At 37.1% G+C, this 25,755-nt stretch overlaps 1 protein-coding gene across 1 annotated transcript; it reads left to right on the top strand.

The window, feature by feature from the left end:
• On the top strand, positions 1-24,540 carry LOC122045585 (pentatricopeptide repeat-containing protein At1g62350-like). Its single transcript, XM_042605867.1, has 3 exons — positions 1-418; positions 8,431-8,817; positions 24,054-24,540. Exons 1-3 carry the CDS (start codon positions 80-82, stop codon positions 24,081-24,083), a joined length of 756 nt encoding a protein of 251 aa, XP_042461801.1. The 5' UTR covers positions 1-79; the 3' UTR covers positions 24,084-24,540.
• The last annotated feature ends 1,215 nt before the right edge of the window (positions 24,541-25,755 follow it).

Raw genomic sequence — 25,755 nt, 5'->3', positions numbered from 1 at the left:
CGCAGAATTGGGGTGAAATTTCCTAATAACTTACAATTGCGGCATTCGGTCGAACACTCGTCGCTCTACCCCGTTAGCAATGTTGGCCTGCTCCGTGGGTCCATGCCCTCGACTGCAACGTCGGCTTCCGCCTCTGAACTTGGCAAGACCAAGAGCTTGGAGCTTCCATGTTCCTCTGAGGATCCATTGCGGCATTCGACGAGCCGGCGCGAGGAAACCACTCTGGAGAGACAGGGTGATGTCCACGGAAGCGATCCAGGTGGTCCAGGCGCTTAAGTTCGCTAAGGCCTCCGCCTCCTCCTCGCCTCATCGGGTAGACAACATGATCGATGCACGATTTGGGAGGCTTCTCAAGGCGGACCAATTGGCTGTTCTCGACGAGCTCCAGCGACAGAACGAGTGGCAACTCGCCCTACAGGTAATCGTCTAATCGTATCGAAGTTTTAATTTATCGGTGCTACATATATTTGTCTCGCTGGGTTCTTGACCAGTTGAAAAATAACAACTCCTAGAACCAAGACTTCAATACATGATTAACAGAAATATTAACTCGACAAACACTGGAAAAATTTAGTTCCTTGTAATTTCTTATTTGGTTCATTTGGTGCCATATGTTGATGGCTATGTACCTCCAAGTCTTCAAATTTGGCTATGACTTAGTTAAGTTTGAAGAACGAAGAAATAATTGAAAGCCCATTGCTTTAATCACTATGTCCAATATTTAATCATCTACATTTTAAAATCGCTGCCGTTTAGTATTTTCTTAGTTGGATGATAATACGAAGCTCACAGTTTTCTTATGGGTACAAAGTACCTACCATTTTCTATCTCTTGGAGTACCTCAATAATCTATCCCCATTAAGCTGAGCCAGTTCACATTGTGACTTAAGCCAGTGCAACCCTGTTTGCTCACCCATTGACAGACTTAAGAATTTATGTTTATTGATTAGCTCAAGATTAACACTTGGACTAACTTAACTAAGATGGAGATGTATTATCACCAGTAGCAGGTTTCAAACAGAGACTTCATGGTTCAATACCATATTAAAGATGACTTAGATTAAGTTAGCCAATCAACTTTATCTTGACAGTGTCAATAACATACCCTTAGTTAGGTTAAGCCAGCTCATTTGTTGGGCTCGCTATAGTCCAATTAACTCAACCTCATTTGTTAAGAATTAAATATATGAACGATCCCTTTCCTAACAATGCAAAGTTTAGGAATTTGTATCCTACTAGTTTTACCTTTTTAACATTCTAAACATATCCCTTTTTAAGTTGAATTTGTTCGTGTGTTAGTTTTATATCAGTCTATTTCACTCTAACCTCCCACACACAAGGAGTATTATGTGTTATGGTATAGATTTATTTCTTTCCTTAGAGTTTAAGCTTTTACTAAGTTAACCACCAGTTAAATTTAACATTTATACAAGTAACTATTATAAAGTACCAAAAATATGTTTAACTGTTTACAGATTTTCTGTAAGTCTAAAGAGCATGATAGTCTTAGAACTTGTTCATAAGAGTGGAAGAAAGAGGGAAAGAAGAGTGGGAAGGCTCCCTTAATTTTGAAAATTACGCGCAAAGTTCACTATGTAGGGGAAAGGAGAGGCATCTCCTTGTTATTTCTGCTCTGCCTTAAAAATGATCATGCCAAAGATAGAAAAGAAATTCCTTTCTTTCCTCCTGAAGCAGCAGGTCTTGGAATCACAAATTGATTGGAGGAGATTATATTTCAAACATAGGTGTACTTAATAAGTATAATCCTACTTATATCACTATCCATAATCTAAATCACTTAACCTGATTTGAGGGTCAATGTTTCAAACTAGATCAGTTTATACCATTTTGTGAATTTTCTGGTCACTTTATTTGTCTTATCCAATGAGTGATGTAGTCGTGTTAAGTATTTGATGAGTTCAAACATTTGGCATACTAGAGGGAGAGTGTGTTTTAAAATGCAATTGAAATAGTGTTCTCCTTGAGTTGCCTTGACTACATGTTAAACACACATGAAAACCATGGATTTATTGGATAGACAATGTCTTGTCATCTTTCTCTACACTACTAGGTTGCAAATTGTGTGAGAGTTAAGGAAACTAAGAAAACGGTCCATAAAAAGCGTTCATTGTAATTAAATTTGTTTCTTCTTTTTTGCAGATAAAATAACACATCTAAGTTACTATATTCATTTTCAACCCTCGGAAAAAATTAAAGTTACTATATGCAGGTTTCATTCTAAGTCAAAGAATAAATGAAAATTCATCTACTACATGGGATTCTAACTTTTTTTTATAATTGATAACATGACTCATCTTCATAAAATTATACTTTTTTAATAAAAACCCTTAAAAACTCAAACTTTTTCTAATCAGACCTATAAAATTAAACTAAATTGACTTTATTGAAACTAGCTATGCTATCATATCCTATAATTTATGGAATATTTTTAGCCTATATATGATTACAAAATGGTTTCTCACACTCCCTTTCAAGTTGGTGAATAGATAGATATTTATCATTTCCAACTTGGATACAATCCTTTAAAACTCTAAGATACTTAGTTGTTCATACTTATCTTCGTAAGGGGTACAAATTGATTTTCTCTAGTCTTTGATGAAGTGTTTGTGCTTCATTCAATGATGTTGTATTGAATTGTGAGATATGCTAATTGTAGACATTATCACAATAAGGTCTTGTTGGATCATCCCACTTGATCTTTGTCTTTCTAAGAACCAAAATAGTTTACACATTATGAACCATTCCTCAAAATTTTGCCTTTGCACTAGATCATGTTACCACATGTTGTTTCTTGCTTCTCCATGTCACAAGATTTATCACAAAAAATGGTGTAATATCCGATGGTTGAACTTCTACCAACCCATTAACCCAACATCATCAGCATCCATATATGCCTTTGGCACCTTCATTTTTTAAAAACAAAATACTCTTTACATGTGCTCCTTTGAGATATTATAATACTTGGTGGACTGCTTGCAAATCGGCTTCTCTTATTCTATATTTGATCATGTATGAAATAGAAGATAAATAATTTTTCCTATGATCTATTGATACATTTCCTTATTTTTTGTGACATCTTTCTCTACAATTTAAAGGCTAAGATGAATATTGTTAGGGCCTTGCCTTTCTCAAGCATTCTGCTAAACTTGGATATCTTTCCAATTGCTTCAAGCATGAGGTCAATTGTATGAGTCACACAAGATGTTTAAAAAAATTGAGGTTGTGTAATCTTTAACAACTCCGCCGCAACCATATTATTTATTTCATTATCCATAAGCCCAGTGTGTGCCTCCATGGATTCTTCAATAGAACCAAGGAATGAAGTACTTAATTTGCAATTAATACATAAATTTATAGTGTTTCTCCTCTTGCAATCCATTTATGCATCAGTCATAATTGAACATCCATTTCTCATCCACTCTTCTTCATGCTTTTTTTAGAAATAATTTGGTTCCTCAACTTATTGTTTCAAAAGTGGTTCTCATAGAAGATATTAACTTGGAGGTTTGTAGCCCGGACCGTATTGGTCAATCGCTTCTATAAATTGTCTAAAGTTTATATTGTCAATTTCATGAAAAGAAATTCCTGCTGAATAAATTTATCTTACAAGGTACTTATCGAAGAAGCACTAGAGGGGGTGAATAGTGCGTGTCACTTTTTCGAAGAATACAAGAATACGCAGTAGAAATAAAGAAACGAAAATAAGCACAAGGCTAACCCCTTTGTTTTTACTTGGTTCATAACGATGACCGCTAGAGGTCTGCACTCGCTGAGTGCTTTCGTTGGGCAATTCACTAATAGCACGAATGTTACAGGAAGATATATTGTTGGTGTACGTTGCACTAATAATCTAGTTTTGATGTATGACAAATAGGTTAAAGTTAGATGTGATATTTGTCTAACCTTTCTATCAAGTGTGCAAGAGTTGACTGGTGTGAAGGACTTGACACCAGGCTGAAATCCAGTTAGGTCAGCGAGACTCAATAATTGGTGGGAAGTCAAGATAGGTCCACGGGGCCCGATATCTAGTGGAAAGTCCGGTTGGGTCCGCGAGACCTGACAACCGGCCGAAGTCCAGTTGGGTCTGCAGACCTGATAACTGGCGGGAAGACCTAGTGGGTCAAAGGCAAGTCAAGTGACTTTAGTTGGTAAGTAAAGGTAAGTAACTGGAGGAGAGATATAGTGAAGACGTGTTCCCGTTCAGGGAATTGTAGACTTCGATCCCAACTTAGATCTATTTGGAAAACCTAAGTTGAGATCTTGACTAGATCCTGGTTCTGAGAAGACAAGATCTAATTACTACTCCTATATATTGAGTTGTACTAACTTTATTTTGTAGGATGCACCTATTTTTGTTGCTCAGGACTAACCTTTTTGTTTAGGAAAAGGAGCTAAAAAAGGGGGTTCGGGAGCCTGAACCAGTCTCGCCCAGGCGGGTGCCTGGGGCGCCTTGGCGATCTGGGCGCCCGGAGTTGGTCCAGACTCCCGGACGGCAAAATTCATCAACAAGCTGATGTGGAGGGCGTCGACTGGCCAAGCCATGTGGTCTAGGTGCCCAGAGGGGTTCCAGGCGCCCGGAATGGGCCTATTTAAAGGCCTTCGACTAGGATCTTCAGAACGACAACTACAACAATTTTCTCTCTTGCGTGTGGCTCTAGAGACGACCGCTTTCACACTTAACCGCGTTCCATTTAAGGCCGTCATAAAAACACCATATATGATATGGACTAGGAAGAGTCCCAAGATATCTTTTATGAAGATTTGGGGTTGTGAGGCTTACGTTCGACGACAAGTCTAAGATAAACTAGGACCTAAATCAAACAAGTGTTATTTTTTAGGATATCTTAAGGACACAAAGGGATACTACTTTTATAATCCCACACAAGGTAAAGTGTTTGTTTCTAGAAAGGGAGTTTATTTCTAGAAAAACTAGTTGAGTCAAGTCTATCTTGAAGAAATTTAAGATACACAAACTAGCATTGAAGCCTTAATGGAAACTGAACAGGTACTACAAGATGTTGTGGATCATGATTTTGTTACACCGCAAAAAGTTGTAGAGCAACAACCTGTTCAAGTAGCATAAGCTCTACGCAGATCTGATAGGATCCGTCGTCAACAGAGATATTCTTTTTTCTTGTCTGACAACGGTGATGTAGTGCTAGTTGGTTTCAACGAGCCTACATCTTATTAGGAAGCTGTACAGGGCCCAGATTATGAGAATGGCTAGAGGCCATGAGATTTGAAATGAAATCATGTACACTAATCAAGTATGGACTTTGGTTGATCTACCTGAAGGAATCAAATCCTTTGGGTATAAGTGGGTCTTCAAAGTGAAGACTGACATAGATGGACACATGCACACCTATAAAGGTAGATTGGTAGCTAAAGGGTTCAACCAAATTTATAGTATAGACTATGATGAAATCTTTTCACCAGTTGCGATGCTCAAGTCCATTCGGATTTGCTTGTTATTGCAGCTTACTATGATTATGAGATCTGATAGATGGATGTCAAAATGTATTTCTTAACGGAAATCTCCTTGAAGATGTGTACATGACACAACCTGAGAGTTTGGTAGATCTAAAGAATGCTGGAAAGGTTTGTAAGTTGCAAAGATCTATTTATGAATTGAAGCAAGCTTATAGAAGCTGGAATCTTCGATTCGATGATGCAATCAAAATATTTGGTTTCATTAAGAATGAAGATGAACCTTGTGTCTACAAGAAAGTTAGTGGGAGCACAGTTATCTTTCTCATATTGTATGTAGATGACATACTTCTCATTGGAAATAATATCCCTACTCTTCAGTCAGTGAAGACTTGGCTTAGGAATTGTTTCTCAATGAAGGACTAAGGTGAAGCAGTCTTTATTTTAGGCATCAAGATCTATAGAGATAGATCTAAGAGATTGTTTGATCTAAGTCAGAGTACTTACATTGACAAGGTGCTTAATTGCTTCGCCATTGACAAGGTGCTTAATTGTTTCGCCATGCAGAATTCCAAGCAGGGATTTTTGCCGATGTCACATGGTGTGAGTCTTTCGAAGACTCAATACCCCTCTTCTAAGGTAGAAAGGGACCAATATATCAGATTCCTTATGCATCTGTTATAGGATCTATCATGTACGTCATGCTTTGTACTCGCCTAGATGTCTCTTATGCGTTAAGCATGACGAGCAGATACCAGTTAGATCCAGGTGAAGGTTACTAGACAACAGTCAAGAATATTCTTAAGTGCTTGAGAAGGGCTCATTCTTGATTTTTGGAGGCGATGAAGAGCTTGTTGTAAAGGGTTACACTGATGTTAGCTTCCAAACTGACAAGGATGATTCTAGATCGTAGTTAGGATATATATTTTATTTAAATGGTGGTGCTGGGTATTAAATACTACAGTGGTGCCATCTCATTCAAGAGATCGTCGATAGATGAGATGTGAGGATATGCAGTGTACCGACCGATGCTAACATTACGGATCCCTTGACCAAGGCTTTGGCACAGAGGAAGCATGATGGTCACACTAGGTCACTAGGTATTAGATATTTCAGTGATTAACACTAGTGCTAGTGGGAGATTATTAGTATTAGCCCTAGTACCAATTATGAGATGATTGTAAAGGGCTCTTTTTGTATCATATTTCATTATTAATAAAGGCAAAGTTGGTTATTATATTTACTTCAATCCAGTCGAATGAATAAGTATAATAATGTCCTAGAGTAGAAGGTTATAATCTACAACATATCAATTGATTGAATTTATAGTGAGATATTGTAGATATACATAGAACACTACTCTTAACTATTCCTAGTCAAGCATTAATATGTAAGGACAATATTAATGCGTTGAGACTAGCATGTAGGTTAATGGATGACTTAATCTCACAAGTCATGGATATGAGATATCAGGTTGACACATGAGTATATATTAGAGAATATATATTGAATGCCCCACCATGAGAATATTTCATGGATCGTTATATGAGTGCCATAAACATTCTCATGTGACTATTAGTATGAATAGTCCTTAGATTTGAAGTCACTACAGTTCCCTACATAAGGAGTTGTATACTTTGGTATCGATAAACGTCACTCGTAATAGGGTGGACCATAAAGTTGATCACTGGGTATGCAATAAGTTATGCGGAGGGATGTGATTGATGTAGATGAGATCTATCCCTTTCATATAATGGAAGTAATATCTGTGGGTCCCTTGATTAGTAGGACACAAGAATGCATAGCCATGCTTAAATGAGTCATTATGCGATATTGAGCTTATTTGATTGAGTTTGTCTATTTACAGATCAAGAAACACAAAGATTGATAAGAAGATGATACGGTTTATACCTCATTGATCAATCTAGATATCAAAGATAGAAGGATTAAGCCATACAAGATAATAGCCTTAAGTCGGATCTCGACATTCTCGTCACTTGGGTAGCAATGATGCCTTGCTAGATGCCACTCATTGCTTATGTATCTAAATGTTGATTTGGATATATTGCCAATGTTACGAGAACCTATTGAGTCACAAACAAAGAATAAGTCAATGGAGATAGATTCATATAATGGATCATTGGATTAAATCTAATTCAAATTAGTCTTATTGAGTTAGACTCAATTGGATCCAACTATTGGATTGAGTCCAATTCGAATTAGACTCATTGAGTCAATTTGATTGATGATTAATGAGTTGGACTCATTAAGTGATTTCATGAATTTGAATTCATGAAGAAAGAGGAGTGTGCAATTTGAATTACTCACGCATTGGATGCATTGGATTAAGAGTGAACAATTTGAATTGCTCATGCATTGAATGCATTGAATTCATTGGATGAAGACAAATATTAATGTCAATTAAGGCAATTGACATTAAGACATAAGACAATTTCATGAATCTATAAAAAGGGGTTTTTGGATTCATTTTCATGATGAGTTTTTGGTATTCTTGCTTTTCTTCCTCCTCTCTTCACTTGGCCGAAACTTCTAAGAAGAGTTGCTAGCACAACATTTGGATGTTTCATTCTCCACTTTGTGAGTTTGTGAGACAAACGAAGCTTGTTCGTGTGGATACCATAGAGACGCGATCACTTGATCGCGTTAAGATCTGCATATAAAGAAACGTTGCTATCGGGATTGCGAAGGGCACGCAACAAAGATATAACTCCCTCTCATGTAAATCTTAGTATATGATTTCCTTTCGCATGGATCTTCTGAAGGAACTAGATGTTTTCCGTTGCGCTTTCGCGTGTTTAGCGCCCTAGTTCTTTACAGACCTTACATAAAGTTGAATTATGAGATAAGATCCATATAGTTGACTGCAAATATGGGTTCCAGGGTGCACAACTTGTTGTATGATTTAATCTTATTTTTTCTTTGTGTAACATTCTACCATTTGATATGAGATCAGTATTGCAGGTTTTTGCATTTGTTCGAAAGGAGCTCTGGTATAAACCAGATTCAGTATTATATGGCAACCTGATCTTCATGTTGGGAAAGAATAAGTTGATTGAGCAATGTGAAGACCTATTTTCTGAGTTTCAAAATGAGAAGTTGCAGCCAGATACCCGTGTCTACACTGAAATGATAGGAGCCTTTCTACAAGTCAATATGGTGGAGAAAGCAATGGAGAAATACAAATCAATGAAGGAATTGGGCACCAATCCTGATAAGTTGACATTAACCATTTTGATCAGAAATCTTGAAAAGGTTGGACTGCACGACCTTGCTTCTAATGTGAGGAAGGACTGTGCTGATTTTGTGGAGTACCCCGAGAAGTTTCTTGAAAAGGTTGACAAGAATTATGTGAGTATACATCAACTTTATTTAAAGGAAAAGGAAATAATGTTTTTATGATTTTATTATGGTCTTCCATTGAGTTTTCATTCTCAATCTATTGGGATCATACCCCCTCTGATCAAGCCCCATTCTGCCCGCCCCATAATTTAAATGCAGTGGGTAGGATAATATTTTTTATGTCCCACCTTGCCATGCTTCATTACCTACTGGTATGAATTTAATTTCTAATATATATATCTCATTAAATGGAAGGAGCAATTTTTAACCATTCATCTTTCTTTCCGGATAGCTAAGCTAATTGTGTGCTATGAACTAACTATATGTAAATGTGAGTTCTACATAAACGTTGAGCCTTTTTGATTCTTGTTGGTATCAGGAGTAAGCTCCTTGTGTGTGGATCTGTTGGAAAGTCCTTACATGAAATATGAAACTTTAAGTGGTAAAGTGGAAACTAGCACTAATTAACTTCACCATTTTCAGTGAAACTGGTGATAAAGTGTGGACTATTTGTAAATATCTAGACTTATTTGTAAAAAAACAAATAAGAGGGTATTCAACCCTAACAAATTCAAAAATTTAACATGGTGAAGATTAGATGTTTTTCATTTAATCTTTTACTTAGAGTTGTTCTTCCCTCTTGCCAGACATGTGCTCCCCCCTCAGTCCTGCAAGACAAAGCTTAGCCCAGTGAATTGTTCAGAATTCAGTGGGTTCTCCTGTCTTTCGGCTGTTGTTGTTTAAGCCACAGCTGTCATCTTTCTAATCTCCTTACAAGAGTTGAAGTAGCCTTATTTGATTTAAAAGATTTTATACTCAATGTCCAGAAAATATTTCTTGCTCCTCTTTGTCTGGTGTTGCATGTTAAAACCTTCGCCTTGTCTCTTCTCCATTACTCCTCACATTTATTCTTCAGACTGCTTAGATCTCATCATGATGACATCTAGAGAACTCCAATATCATTGCGGCATGCTTCAGCATAAGAAGACTCATCAAGATGGTCTTCTCGGTAGCAATCTAGCTATCTGAGTGATATTCTACCTGATTGCATCTGTTTAGGAATAGCAACATTTCTGCTATCAGCGAGTAACCCAGAATTTATAATTTCAGTCCATGGCAACATTAGTATATTAAGGCACATCTAGCACTTGTTTCACTCATAAATCTGGGTTATAAACATGAATTCTCTATTTTTCTCTTGCAAGTGGTTACTCTCATTTATGAAGAGAATTGGTCAGGTCATACGTACTACATCATTACCCTTTTCTTTTGTCTTTTGTATGCCTATTTTTTCTTTGAATTTATTATCTGTTAACAAACTCATAAAACTACAAAGTCGTATATAGCTAGTCTCGAGTATGGGGTCAGTCCACAACGATTGTAAGTTTATTTTCTTTAGTGACTGTACTCTCATTCTATCTGTTGTGAGAAGCAAGGGTTGATAGGTTTTTTTATCTTTTGTTAATAAGTTGATTCTTAGGGTTGTGTGGTTATATAGCTATATAAACATATGTAATACTGCTGGAATAGAATGAATCTTTAAAACTCTCTTTAATTCAACACTATCCAAGTACATAATCGCTAAGGGCATCTAGTGTGTTAATCTATTGAAGATGGTCCTTAGTTTATTACGATGTGTCCAGAATCTGCCTCCTCATTGGATGTCGGTGAAGTTTTCTCCAATGACATGGATAATCCTGCGTGGATTAATACGTGAAAGAGGGTGTCAGAGATGTTTGACAAAGCCTTTCTGATACTTAAGTTAGACTCCAAGTGGAGCTTGATAGAGAATGAATAGAATGTAGTGAGAAAGTTCAAGAGAATAAGGATAAGATTCCCTTACCATTGCTGATGTTACCTTTTTTATATACTGACCCTTCGAACCATACAAGTGGCCATTTCGTGTAATGTGTATTGGCAAGGGTGTGTCCAGGGATGTCTAGGTTCGTGTAGACCATGCCTTTCTGTGGCATCTCCCTGTTTAGTGCTTACCCAATTATGGTTTATCTGTCTTGATTGTACGCTGTTATTATAGACAGTCTGTTCTAATCATACTCTATAGGGGATAGGGTTGTTCCTGTCAGAACTATGCCCAAGGATGATTGGGGCTGGTGACCTTAACAAGGCTGAAGAGGTCTGAGCTTAGAGGAGCAAGTTGTATATGGGGCTCAGTTGTAGCCTTGAAAGGAGCCTTGTGGGCCCACAATGTGAGTTGGGTGCTTGGATGATAAGCCGTTAGGAACCTAAAGGAGGTGCTCAAGCTGCCGAGCACTAAAGGCTAAAGGACTTTGGAAGTCAAAGGAGGTGCTCAAGCTACTGAGCACTCCAAAACCAAAGGAGGTGCTCGGGCTGCCAAGCACTATGTAGGTTAAAAGTGGTGTTCGGGCTATCGAGCACTTTGGAGGCTAACGTGACTTGATTGCCAATATTGTCAATGTATTCTTTCCTTATTCTTCTTTCCTTAGTTTTTATAGCTGTAAATCCCTTGATTGCCTCTCCCATTATTGTTATATTCTTGCTATTAGACCTTAGGATTAAGGGATTTGATAATCCTTGATATTTCTATAATTGTAATTCTCTTAGTGTATGAGATAGAAAATATTCTCTTAGTGTAATTCTCTTAGGGATTTGATAATCCTCGAGCAAAGATGGATATTTGAATATTTCTGTAAAAATCAGAGATCGTTAGCATGGTATCAGGTATAACATATACCAGTTGACTTCCTTGTGTTAAGTCTATTTCCATTGTTGCAAAGATGGCCTGATCTCCCTGCCACCTGTTATCTCTGAATACCACAAGAGCCAGTGTTCCCTCTTCTTATCGATGTAGGATTTGAATGCGGACCTGAATGACCCCCATATGGATGAATCGCATCCCACTACGTTGTAGTTGGTTGAAGCTTTCTGGCTATATGAAAGGCCTGTCTACTTGATTGGTAGTTACCAATAGAGCTTCTTCAGAACGGTGGGTGTATACCCGGTGGTGCGTATCATCTTGTCAGAATGGTATAAGACTTCAGCAGGGACAATTGCAGCTCTTTCTTGCATAGAAAGTCTTAATTGTGCCTCAAGGCCTGGCTGTTGTTCTAGAGACTGATTGTAACTTCTTCCGGTTATTCTTTGGGATACCCTTTGTATTCTTTGTTACGCATTGTACCGCCTTCGTTGATGCTGGCGATAATTTCGAACTTGATCCTCAAAAAGAGGATGCTCTTCCATTGTCGTTCTTGTGATTGTAGTTACTGGAGGATCTGTAGTGGTCCTCATTATTTCTTGGTTTGTTCTTTCAAGAGGTCGTATGGGTCCTTGAAAACGTGAAGCTTGCCTTTTCCTTCCCTTGGCTTCTCCTGAATTGATAAACTTTTAATTTTGTCAGATAAATTTTTTACTACCTCTTCAGGGAGATTGGTGCTAGTACTTGATTCTTTTGCTTCAAGCCTTCTGATACGCTCATCAAGTGCTTCTAATCTTTCAAGTATTGTTACCAGAAGTTGTATTTGAGTATTGGCTTGTTTGATGGCGGCTATTGCTCCTAATGTAGGGCCTCTATGATTAGCTGGACGGACAAACCCTAGGCTTGGTGCTTCAATATTTTCCGTAGCCTTCAATGCTTCTTTATAGTTGTTTGAAGAGGTCCAGGCTTCTAACTTGTAAAGGAGTTCCTCAACCCTTTCAAGCTTCTTACTCAAATCTTCTTTTATCGTTCTCTCCTCAACAGCTTTGGGTTGTTCTTTTATTTTAGCTAATAAGCTGTTGATTTGTCTTTCTGTCAAAGGCCTATTTTCAAGAATTTCTTGGGTTAAGTCCTTTTCTGCTTGGGTTAGCCTTTTGTTTTCAGATTTAAGAACTTCCAACTCTTCTTGAATTTGTTTGAAGTTCTTTAAATTAATTCTATTCGACAAACTTACCCTATCGTAGGTTACTGCGATGTTATGAGCTAGTTCTTTTAAGGTTGGCTCGGTTTTTGCTAGGTCGAGATATTCAAGGTTTGCGGTTGGTGATTTAGAATACCATTCTTGTATAGCTGTTTCCCAACGTCTAGACATATAGCTGTCTCTCGAGTATGTTGGCTTCTGGTTATCCACCAATTATACCCAGCTAAGGATTCTGGCTATCCACCTTAACCAAAATTGCTAGGCTTGCGGGCGATCAAGCAATTCCTTTTCCAATTCAGACTTTATGTTTTAACACTCATAAGGATATACCTTTCTTTAAACTTTATTTTCCTAACTACTTACGACTTAGAGGGTTCTAAGAGCTTTCTTGCTCATGCAGGTGTGCCCTTGGGCTTACCTCAATTCATTGCCAAGTTAGGACCTGCCCTTTTGCAATCCACTCGTCGTTCCCCGGCCGCCTTATTATAGTTAAGAACTATAAAGTCCGTTGGAAGATGGATCCTTAAGATACTTTTTAAAGATATCTATTTAGAGTTTTGGGAAATCGCTAGTACCTTTGTATTATTATATCCTTACTATCACCAGTGTCGCTCGCCAAGAATACCTCGTTAAGTGTTTACTCAGCCATGTTACTGCTGTTGATACGACAATGAAGGTGAATGTGAAATACCAAAAAGATGAATGCGAGCAAACCTTTTTTATATAGGCAACTTGTTGGTAGTCTTATCTACCTAGCAATCGCAAGGCTCGATATCTCATATGTTGCCCACATAGTTAGTAAATTTATGCAATCACCTCGACATCTTCATCTTGCTATAGTTCGTCACATTATTCGATACTTAATTATGTCATCTACTCATGGATTGTATTTACTTACAAAATCTACTCTTCATTTGATTACATATAGTGATGCAAATTGGGCTGGTTGCCTGGATATTACATTTTTCTTGGAGATGCCTTGATTTCCTATAAGTGTAAGAAGCAGAATTGTCTCTAAATCTTCCACGGAGGATAAGTATAGAGAGCCATGTCTGCAGCTTGTTTTGAAATTGTATGGTTACGTGGTCTTCTTTCCGAACTTGGATTTCTTCCACCAAATCCTACTCCACTTCATGGTGATAATACTAGTGCCATTCAAATAGCTGCAAACCCAGTATATCATGAACACACAAAGCACATCGAGGTGGATTGTCATTACATTAGGGAGACCTTTATTCGAGGTGTTACATCTTACTACTGATCTTCAAATAGTTGATGTCTTTATGAAAGGTTTGAAAAACTAATGACACAAGTTTCTTAGTAGCAAATTGATGCAGATAGACTTACCCACATCAATTTGAGGGGATGCCAATATTGCCAACAATATTGTCAATATATTCTTTTCTTATTCTTCTTTCCTTATTTAGTTTTTATAGCTATAAATCCTTGCTTCTCTCATTATTGTTATATTATTGCTGTAATTATTATTGTATTTGTACCTATATTACCATATGATTAAGGGATTTGATAATCCTTGATATCTATATTATAATTCTCTTAGTGAATAAGACAGAAAATATTTTTCATAAATTTTCTTTTATTTTTTTTGTCATTGATGCCATGTGCGTCAGCCCTACTAACCGGACTATTGTTGTGGAGCCTAGCCATATGGAGGCCAGGTCTAATGAGTTAGAGGGGAATTATTATCTAAGGTATCATAAGTCCCACTTTCAAGTGGATTGAGGAGCAGAGTCACTCGTGGTAGGCCATGTCAGAATGTCATCATGGGTCAAAGACAGTATACCTTTTTGATTAGGTAATCCATTGCCATTAAGGGGATGCTTAAATCCAAGATTGTGGGGAAGCCTACTACTGTTTGGGAGAATATAGCTGAGGCGCCCTATTATAATTAGGTAACCACTACTGTAAGGGAGGGACGCTCAATCCCAGGATTATGGGGTAGTCCACTATAATCTAGGCGACTGTACCCAGTTGACTCTTAGTGGCTAGGTAATCCTTTGCCGCTAAGACTGAGGTAACTTGCTACTATTTGGGAGAGCGTAGCCAAGTTGGCCTTTTACCAATTAGCTAATCCATTGTTGCTAAGGGGATGCTCAATTCCGAGACTGCAGGGTAGCCCGCTAGTATATAGGATAGCATTATAAAGAAGACCTACCCAATCTCTTGACTTAGAAGACCAAGGAAGTGAGGGAGAGGATAATAAAGAAGATCAACTATATCCCACGACGGGAAGACCAACGAAGTAAGGGAGAGAATATTGTAAATCGACCCCTGCCTTGGGTGAACCTACAAGGTTGAGGGGAAAAGCTCGATCCCACGACCTTAGTTGAGCCTATGAGGTTGGGGAGAGAATTACGTAAGTTGACTCTTACCTTGAGTGAAAATTTGAAGCTAAGGGGGAAAACTCAATCTTGCGACCTTGAGCGAACCTTTGAAGTCGTGAAGAAAATATTATAAGCATGGTTTAAACTTTCCTCTCTTCTCTTCTCTCCAATTAAACTTTTATTTTTTCTCTCTCCTTTGCATGCATACATACAACTATCACCGTGGTACTGGTTTTAAAAACCAGCACTACAACTTAATTACACTAATATCGTAGTGGTGCTGATTTATAAAAACCAACAACGTAGTGGTGGGGTGACCATGACCAACTTGGTCTTCTACTCTTAGATCAGGCCCAACGTGGTCCTGATTTCTAGGAGATCAGACCCAAGCGTTCTAGCTGAAAGTTAACATAATACTGGAGCACATTTGCGGATTTCAAAATAAGTAATGGAGGACACCTTTAGCTTCCTTGCTACCTCAGAAATCCACATAACCTAAAATGAGTGTAATCTGAATTCTCTAGGTCTCCAACCTAAGCTATTTAGATTTCTGCAAACTTGCACCATCTGGTAGGGTTGAGTGAGAGGAAGGTAGATATGATGTCAAATCTTGGTTCTGATCAAGGAAAATTATGGGCTCGGTGTGGGGAGACTAGGTCCACTTTAGGCTTGCAGATTAGGCCCAACTTGAGATTAGACCTAAAGTGGCTTTGGTCTTCCCACACCAGGCCCACAATTTTCTTTGATTAGAATCAAGATTTGACACCATATTTACTTTCCTCTCACTCAACCCTACCAGATGGGTGCAAGTTTGCAAAATCCAAATAGCCTAGGTGGTTTCGGTTAGATACCATTGATCAACCTAGAGAACTCAGATTGCACCTTATTTCAGGTCCTGTGGGTTTCTGAGGTTGTAAGATGTCTAAAGATGTCCTCCATTACTTATTTCAACTTAGACTCAGTCTCTTCGAGACTAGGATCATGTTGGCTTGATATGAAAGCAGACCAGGACCCACCACATTGTTGGTTTTTAACTAGCACCACAATGATTGTTGCATGCATGCATGCATGCAAAGGAGAGAAAAAATAAAAGTTTAATCAAATGAAAGAAAAGAGGAGAAAATTGCATGCAAGGGAGAGAGAAAAAAGACTAAAAAGTCAGCTTTGGCAGGAGTAAAACGGGAAGACCACCCAAATTTGTGCGTCGTTTGGTCATCTCAAAGTATGGTGCATGATTTGAGAATTTCCCAAATCTGCTTGTCCTTTGGTCAATTCCGTATATTAAATTAATGGGATAATTTTATTAGGCTTTAATAAAACATATCTAAATTATCTCAATCATAGCTACAAATTGATTAAAATTATTAACCTGATAAACCTTAGTTACAATCGGGTCCCATGTTCTGTGTCCGGATGCGTCATTTGGCCATCGTGACGCATCTTGGCACGTCGCCTGACCATTGCGACACGTTCAAATGTGTCATCGGGCCATGGCAATGCGTTCAAGGTCCTCGAGGCACACCTGTACAGGAGGCTTGCTTGTGTGGGTGCCAGTCCGTAGGCAGAACGAAATGTTTCGCCTATATTGGGTGAAATGGCTTGAGATTTTAAATCATGATTGTAAGTCAACTTTTGCCTTGGGTGAACATTTGAAGTTAAGGGGAAAAACTCCATCCCATGACCTTGGGCGAACTTTTGAGGCATAGGAGAAAATGTATAAAGACCAATTGCAACCTCGGTAAGCCTTTGAGCTAGGGAAGATAATAAAGTTGAACCCCGTGACTTGAGTGAATCTCTAAGGCCTAGGAGAGAATATAGGAAACTAATCTTACAACTTGAAATGGAGTTCTATAATCAGGGAGGTAATAAAAGCTCGATCTTGAGATGAACCTCTGAGGCCTAGAAGAGAATATGATCTTGCAACCTTAGTAGACCTATAAGATCAGAGATTTGATAAAGCCATGGTTTAAAATTTTAACCCGAGTTTCGATCCTGATCAGAATGATATAGTTTCAGTATCGAATTGTATTATGTTGGTACAGTTTTAGTTTTTTTTAAAATTTTTAAATATAAATGAATATTAATTTTATTAATATATGATTATTAAATATGCTCACTATTGATGTTATATTTTAAGGTATTGAGTTTATATTTTTCTTCTAAGATAATGCCTATTAAACTTTTATAAAATAAGGACATCCCAATGCACGAAGCTCACTCCAATGTGGGGCTTCAGGGAAGGGTCGGATCACATTGAGCCTATTGTATACAACCTTATTTTGCATTGCCAGAGAATGTTTCCACGACTTGGAGTAGTAATTTAACTATCGTGCCAAGACTCCCCTTTATTAATTTTCTGTAAATATTATTTTAAAAAATAGGTAATTCTCAAAATTAAAAACTAAATCTAAAATTATAAAATTATTTGAATTTGTTTAGATTATTTTAAATTCATATTCAATTTAAAATATCGCGGTGCCGGAACACAAAATATAGTTGGTTTCAAGTGACAACACGACAATTCAATCCCGTGATGTGATGCCAAGTCAACCCCTTAATGGTTACGTAATCCTTTAGTGCTACGAGAAGATAAATGGAAGAGCGAACACAATAAACACATAAATCTAGAATTAGTAGATCAATTAAAGCAATTCTCAAATGATTAGCAAATTGATAAAAAGTAATTCTTGGAAGCCCAAGATCATCAAAATGATAATATGAAAATATTACAAAAGGAGGGAAGAAGCACTCAATATCACTGGATGTAGTGGCTCGATCCCAAGACCATGGGGCGGATGTCTAGGAGAGATATAAACACTTGTGCCTTACAAATTTCTAGAAGTATTCAATGGAAGTAAATGCATAAACACAAGATTAACAAATCAATGATATGCAAATATTATAGAAGAAATCCTTGGGTCAATAGGAAGGGCGTTGAGTCCAAGGACATAGACAAGGGAGGCTTCAGCTCATCAAGATTAGCTTCAGTCCATGTCTTGATTTAATCTTTCTCACAGACGACTTCAAAAATGATGCGTCCAAATTTTATCTCCTCGCTAGACGCTGGTGATGAAGCTTCCTTCAATGGCATGCATGATATTGTGTTAATTAACACGTGGTAGAGGACGTCAGAAATGTCCAACATGCTTCTCAGATGCTTAAATTAGACTTCAGTGATGGAACTTTAGAGAGAGAGCAAAATGTAGCATGAAGTAAGAGAGAGGGTTCAAGAGAATAAGGATCAGATCTTCTTACCATTGCTAATGTTACCTCTTTTATATGATTGGTCCTCCAAGCTGTATAAGTGACCGTTTCCTATTATGGGTGCTGGTGCAAATAAGGGTGTGTTAGACCTACATAGACCATGCCCTGTTGTAACGTCTCCCAGTTGGGTGGTTACCTAATTATGGTTTACTTGTCCGGGTCATACATACTTAGAAAATGAGGAAGAAATAATTTCTTATACAAAAGAATAGGTACACGACTCTCTTGTTTATAGAGAGAATTTACAATAGAAAGGAAACTAATGAAAAGGAAATTAAATAATAAGGAAACTAATTAAAGCTAACAATTGACAAATGATCCTTTCCTATTTTTCCTGATTTGTATATCTTTGATTTTAACGATGATAGGATTTCTAACACTCCCCCTCAAGCTGGTATGTAGATATCTTCCATAGCCAGCTTGCTAGTCAGCTTATCAAATTATTTCTTGTGTAGTCCCTTCGTTAATACATCAGCTAATTGTTCATTTGTTGGAAGATATGTCATGCATATTACTCCCGTGTTTATTTTCTCCTTGATGAAATGTTTATCCACCTCTATATGCTTTGTGTGATCATGAAGAATAGGATTATGAGCTATGGAAATAGCAGCTTTGTTGTCACAATAAACCTTTATAGGAGTTGAAAAAGAAAGCTTCAATTCCTCAAGAATTCTTTTGATCCACATTACCTCACAGATTCCATGGGCAATAGCTCTGAATTCTGCTTTAACATTACTTCTGGCTACCACATTTTGTTTTTTTACTTCGCCACGTAACTAGGTTCCCACCAACAAAGGAATAGTAACCTGATGTTGATCTCCTATCCATAACACTCCCTGCCCAATCTGTATCGGTGTAGATTTCGACTTGAAGATGTCCATGTTTCTTGAATAATAAACCCCTTCCTGGAGTTCCTTTCAAATATCTCAATATCCTATAGACGGCCTCGAAATGTTTTGCTCCTAGTGAGTGCATGAACTGACTTACCATGCTAACTGCGAAAGCGATATCAGGCCGTGTATGAGACAAGTAAATCAATTTTCCTACGAGTCTTTGATAAAGGTTCCTGTTCTTTACTTCTTCAGCCCTAGCAGCTTGTAACTTCAAGTTATGCTCAATTGGAGTCTCAACCATTTTACATCCCAGCAAACCTATTTCTCCAAGGAGATCAAGAATATATTTTCTTTGATTAACAAATATATCTTCCTTGGACTTTGCAAATTCCATTCCGAGGAAATACTTAAGGGCTCCTAGATCTTTAATTTGAAACTCTTTTGCAAGTCTCCTCTTTAGGTCTGCTAATTCTGTTTCATCATCACCGGTTAAGATAATGTCATCAACGTAAACAATTAAAATAACAACTTTACCCCTTTTTGAATGTTTATAAAATATTGTGTGATCTGCTTGACTCTGAAAAAAACCATAACTAATAATACCGTTTCCAAAGCATTCAAACCATGCTCTTGGTGACTGTTTAAGTCCATATAATGTCTTGTTTAATTTGCATACTTTTTCACTGCCAAGTCCCTTCTCAAATCCTGATGGTAGACTCATGAACACCCCCTCTTCTAGATCACCATTGAGAAATGTGTTTTTAATGTCAAGTTGATGTAGAGGCCAATCTGAATTTGCTGCAAGAGATAACATAATTCTGATAGAGTTTATCTTAGCAACTGGAGCAAAGGTCTCTTGATAGTCAATCCCATAAGTTTGAGTGAAGCCTTTAGCCACTAGTCTAGCCTTGTACCTTTCAATGCTTCCATCAGCTTTACATTTTATTGTAAACACCCATTTACACCCAACTCATTTATTGCCTTTGGGTAGATCAACTATCTCCTAAGTGTCACTTCTCCTTAAAGCATTCATCTCTTCCATGACTGCTAAATTCCAACTCGGATCATCCAACGCTTCCTGTATATTCCTTGGAACAAACAAGTGTGAAATACTAGAAGTGAAAGTTTTATGATTTTTTGACAGTCTTTGGTAGGAAAGATAATTTGCAATAGGATGATTAGTGCAATTTCGAACACCTTTTCTAATTGCTATAGGAACATCAAAATCTGGAATAGTAGGTGAAGAATTAGACACAATAAGAGGAATCAAAGCTGGACTTGTGATAGGGTTACCTGAAATTTCGAAGCTAGAGCTCGATTTTTCAGACGGGTATTGTGCAGGCTTGACATTTGAGTCTTTTTCCCCTTGATCGAGAGTTTTCAACACTAGGCGCTAGAGATGGGTGATTATTTTCAAGATTGTTGGAAAAAATGATATTGGGAAGTGGGTTAGAAATGTCCAAAAAATTATCTTTTCTTCACTTGTCTCCTGAAGAGAATTTTTAGAAAAATAGGGTTTTGTTTCTAAAAGGACACATCCATGCTCACAAAAAAAATTTTTGTTTGAGGATTGAAACACTTATAACCTTTTTTTTCGACGAATAACCCAAGAATACAGATTTTATAGCACGTGGTTCAAGTTTTGAACGAAATTGATATGGAACATGAATATAGACAGTACATCCAAAAATTTTGACAGACAAATCAGAAAATAATCTAATTTCATGATTTTTTTTTTAAAACAATCAAGAGGTGTTTTGTACTCTAACACCTTAGTAGATATCCTATTTATCAAATAAGAGGCTGTTAAAATTGCTTCACCCCATAAATACTTAGGAACATTCATATAAAACATCATGACACGTGCTACTTCAAGTAAATGTTTATTTTTTCGTTCTGCAATACCATTTTGTTGAGGGGTATCTCGGCAAGTGGGTTGATGAAAAATACCTTTTTCATTCAAAAAATCACCCAAGTGCTCATTAAAATATTCTATTCCATTATCAGAATGTAAAATACAAATTTTGATTGAAATTCAATCAGAGTGTAAAAATTTTTGAACAAATTTCTCACTTCCGATTTTTTATTCATCAAATAAATCCAACATAAACGTGTATGATCATCAATAAATGTTACAAACCATTTTTTTTCCAGAAAGAGTAGTAATTTTAGATGGGCCCTAAACATCACTATGAATCAAGTAAAAAAGTTTGGAGGCCTGGTAATTTTTTGGCAAATAAGTTGAACGATGAAATTTTGCAAAAAAAACAAGTTTCACAATGTAAAGAATAATCAAAGCCTTTAAATAATTCTGGAAATAAGATTTTTAGATAAGGAAAACTAGGATGTCCTAGTCTATAGTGCCATAGCATTATTTTTTCTCGAACTGAGTTTGAACTAATACTGTTAAGGCTCTGAGCTTTTTTATTACTAACAGGTATTTCATCCAAGTAGTAGAGATCTTTAATCATCCTAGCACGCCCAATGATCATCCCCGAGTTCTGGTCCTGAAATTCACAATGTGATTCAAAAAATATAATATGACAATTAGAATCTTTAGATAGTTACTAACAGACAAGAGGTTGCAGGCTAATTTAGGAATATGAAGAACAGAATTGAGATTAAATTGTTCGGTCGGTTTGATAAGTCCTTTGCCTGCAATAGGTGAAAAACTATCATCGACAATTCTAATTTTCTCATTTCCAGAACAAGGGGAATAAGTATCAAATAGGTGAGAGCAACTAGACATGTGGTCTGTGGCTCCAGAATCTATGATCCACAGAGAGGAGTTTAAGCAAGAGAGAGCTTTAGGATTGCTACCTGTTTGTGCCAAGGAAACACTAAGAATACGAGATGAGAAGTTGGATTTTATCAGCTCCAAGAGTTGATCCATCTGCTCTTTGTTGAAGGGACCTGTGTAGGCTTCATTTGCGGTAGGAATTCCACGATTCTTCTCTCCTTGCTTGCTATTTTTCCAGTTGGCAGGTTTGCCATGAATTTTCCAACATGTCTCACGTGTATGGCGAAGCTTGTTGCAGAAATCGCACCAAACCCGAGGCTTATCTTCAGACCTATGCTGGTAATTTGTAGCATTAGTCTGCAACAAAGGAACAATAACTAGGTACATCGCTCTGATACCAACTTAGAAAATGAGGAAGAAATAATTTCTTATACAAAAGAATAGGTACACGACTCTCTTGTTTATAGAGAGAATTTACAATAGAAAGGAAACTAATGAAAAGAAAATTAAATAATAAGGAAACTAATTAAAGCTAATTAAAGCTAATAATTGACAAATGATCCTTTCCTATTTTTCCTGATTTGTATATCTTTGATTTTAATGATAATAGGATTTCCAACATACATTGTGGTCGCTTCTTCTAAGAGGAGGCCTGCCCAATTATGGGTTATCTGTTCTTATCATACTTTGCAAGGGGCAGGGTCGTTCCAACTAGGCCCAAGGATGGTTGGGACTGGCGACCTTAACAAGGTTAAAGAGGTTTGAGCTGCTCAGAGGGGCAAATTGTATATCGAGCCTAGTCGTAGCCTCGAAGAAGCTTTGTGGGCACATGCACGGAGTAGGGTACTTGGGCTGCTAAGCACTTTGGAAGTCGAAGGTGCTTGAAATGCTGAGTACTCTAGAAGTTGAAGAAGTTGTTTGGGCTGCCAAGCACTGTGCATGCTGAAAGTGGTGCTCTGGCTGATGTGTCCTGATGCCACACGTATACTAGGCTTGCTGACATGAAATCAGACCGCATGGAGGCTGGCCTGATGAACTAAAGGGGGATCATTATCTATAGCATTATAAGATTTTAGATTTGAGTGTGAATTTGTCAACTAACTCACCAAAGTTTTATCTATTTTCAAGTGGTTTTGTGATGAGATCAAAACACAATTCGGAACCTACCAGAATACTTCTCAAGTGCATTTAACTTTTGCCTATTTAGTTAAGATATTCTTTAAACATTCTTCTTTTTTTGCATTTTTCAAAATATAAATACATTTTGTTGAAAACTTAAGTAACTTATTGCTTTATATTAAGGTTCGATTGTAATTTTAGGATGATATAAATTCTCATATCATGTAGTCATTACACTCTTTGCTCATGATGCATACTATAGCCTTCCATTATGTGTACTGAATGCTCTTGCTTTGTGTTACAACACAAGCAAATTAAACCTATCATAGAGAAGTGGTACCACTTAATGCACTAAGAGGGATAAACGATTACAGTTGAGTAATAAGTTAGTTTCTTTAGGCTCTATATGCAGATCATTCTAAGACAACTCTAATGTTGTTGGTAGTTAAGTGCGAATATGGTCTATATACTAGGACATAAGCAAATCAAGCACTCTCTTCCATAAATAGATGATTTACGCTAGTATGTTATGTTCTTTTAGGAGACAATGTGATATCTTGGTAGAACAAAAAGGAAAATTGTAATGGACATGTCAATTCTAAATGCAAAATATGGGTTATGACTCTTTAACGCATACTTATCTAGCTTAAACAATTAATGATTGAGTTGGGCAATATATCTGGCTTAAACTCATTGATGACATAAATACTTATGGAATTCTAAAGCTTTAGCATGTACTGGATTAGGAGAGTACTAGGAATCTTTTGTTGCTGTTCTAGAGTGAATCAGAAGCATTATATCATACTGTGCCAAAAATAAAAAAAAAATTGAATAGCTTCTCCAGACTGTCATGAGTCAAAGCAATTGTTACCGTCATTGTTGTAGAATTATGCTTCAGTACTAAACTTTTATAGGAAAGTGTCTTTTAAAATAACGTGGAATGACTTATGATACTTTTATGTGTGTGACGCTAAGTTTTCAAACGTTATTATTGATTAAGGTAGACATGCATGCTTAAAATTTTCACTCAAAATTGGTAATTAAAATTTTCTTTTCAATATTTCTGCAGCCAAAGAGAAAGTCACTCAAAATTGTCTGAAATCCGAGGAAATAATGTCCAGCACAGCATATTTGCTTAATTAACGCTTAGAATATTCTATTGGCGAGCAGGGGTTGCCAGACACTGGGTGATTCCTATCCAAGCCTTCAATTCTCCAGATCATAGGTGCTGCTTTGGCGCTTCTGCTTTGTCTATCTACCGCGTTCATTTTAGGCCACTTGCTGCCCCTTTTGGCTGGCTAAAAGCCGAGTATAATGAAACATTAGAACTGAAACTTATTTTGTGAGAAATCAGAAAATAATTTCAACTATTGTATACCACTTTCCTTTTTGGTGCATTTGATGACATGTGAATCCAACAATCTATTTAGTTAGGCCAGTCGTTGGTCCTTGCTGGTCTGGCCTAACCGCCCCATCCTCCATGTAGTGTCAGTTGCTGGGCTTATATATTCCTGCAATTAATCTTATAATATTTAAACTGGTTGTGTTCTGGACTACTCGGGCTGCTATTGCTTTATTTTTTCCTATTAGCAATAAGGAAGGCCTGTTTGCTCTTGAATGGGATCAGCTCCGTGTAAATGAAATTGCTTTTGCCGCTGCACAAAATTACCGTAAAGTAAAGCGTTTAGATTTGTGTATCATGCATCTAAAGATGTTTTTCTCAGTAAGATTTGAAGGATCCAAACAATATTCATATAGGTATGTATGCCCAGTTGAACTGTCCATTGCAGTTATTGTTTTTGTTTCGCTTGAACATTAATCCGCATGTGAAAAGAAATTTGCCCAACATACACAATACACAATACACATGGGTAAATTACTCCATATTTCATGTTAGGCTAATTTCGCTTGTGCACTACTTTTGCAAAATGTAGGTGATTATGAGTTTCAGGAGTTTTTTTTTTCATTCAACTATTAATACGGGAAGGAATAATAACACAAGGTATTCATGATTGATCATAAAGTTGGAAAATGAGGGCTGCTTTCAAATCCATTTGATTGTCATAGCAAGTATGCAGCTCTATAATATTAGATTAGAAATGTTACATTCGAACTATTTAGTATTTAAAATTGTAAATGTCCTATGGCAAAATTCTTGTTAAATCAATAGTCTATGCCACTCACAATGTCCTACGGTAAGAACTCCTTTCCTTTTCTTTGCTATCTTGGAAATCTGATTTCTCATTAACGTTTTATAATCTTCACTCCTCAAGTATCATATGAAACATTATGATTCATGGTGGCACCTCGAGTGTCTCACATGATCGATTTTATAGTTATTTATAGAGAGATAAATTATAGATGATTTTTTTTTAACCTTTTAAACAATAACATGAGAAAGTCAGGAACTTGAAAAATATTTCGTTGTCAGAAATTTACCTTTAGACCTCTTGATGATAAACCCTCATATAATAACTACATGACCATTTTGTGAGGACCCTCTTAGCTGTCCATGGCTTGTGAACGAGACAAAGAGGAGTTGATGTGAGCCCAGAAAAGACATTGAAGGGAATTGGGGGACCCATGACGAGGTCCAAGACTAAGAGAATGAAGCAAGCTTTAGAAGGCTTAATAATGGGGCTCAAGGAAAAGGAGGATCAATGCACAATGGAGGCAACAACTAAATGGATCATATTCCTTCAATTTGAAAGTGAAATTGGACCAACATGAGGATCATTTTCATATGTATTTTTGGGGGGATTTTTCTAAAG

The sequence above is a fragment of the Zingiber officinale genome, chromosome 2B (genome assembly GCF_018446385.1).
Source record: "Zingiber officinale cultivar Zhangliang chromosome 2B, Zo_v1.1, whole genome shotgun sequence".
Classification (NCBI taxonomy): Eukaryota; Viridiplantae; Streptophyta; class Magnoliopsida; order Zingiberales; family Zingiberaceae; genus Zingiber; species Zingiber officinale.
This window is presented reverse-complemented; position numbering and strand designations above follow the sequence as displayed.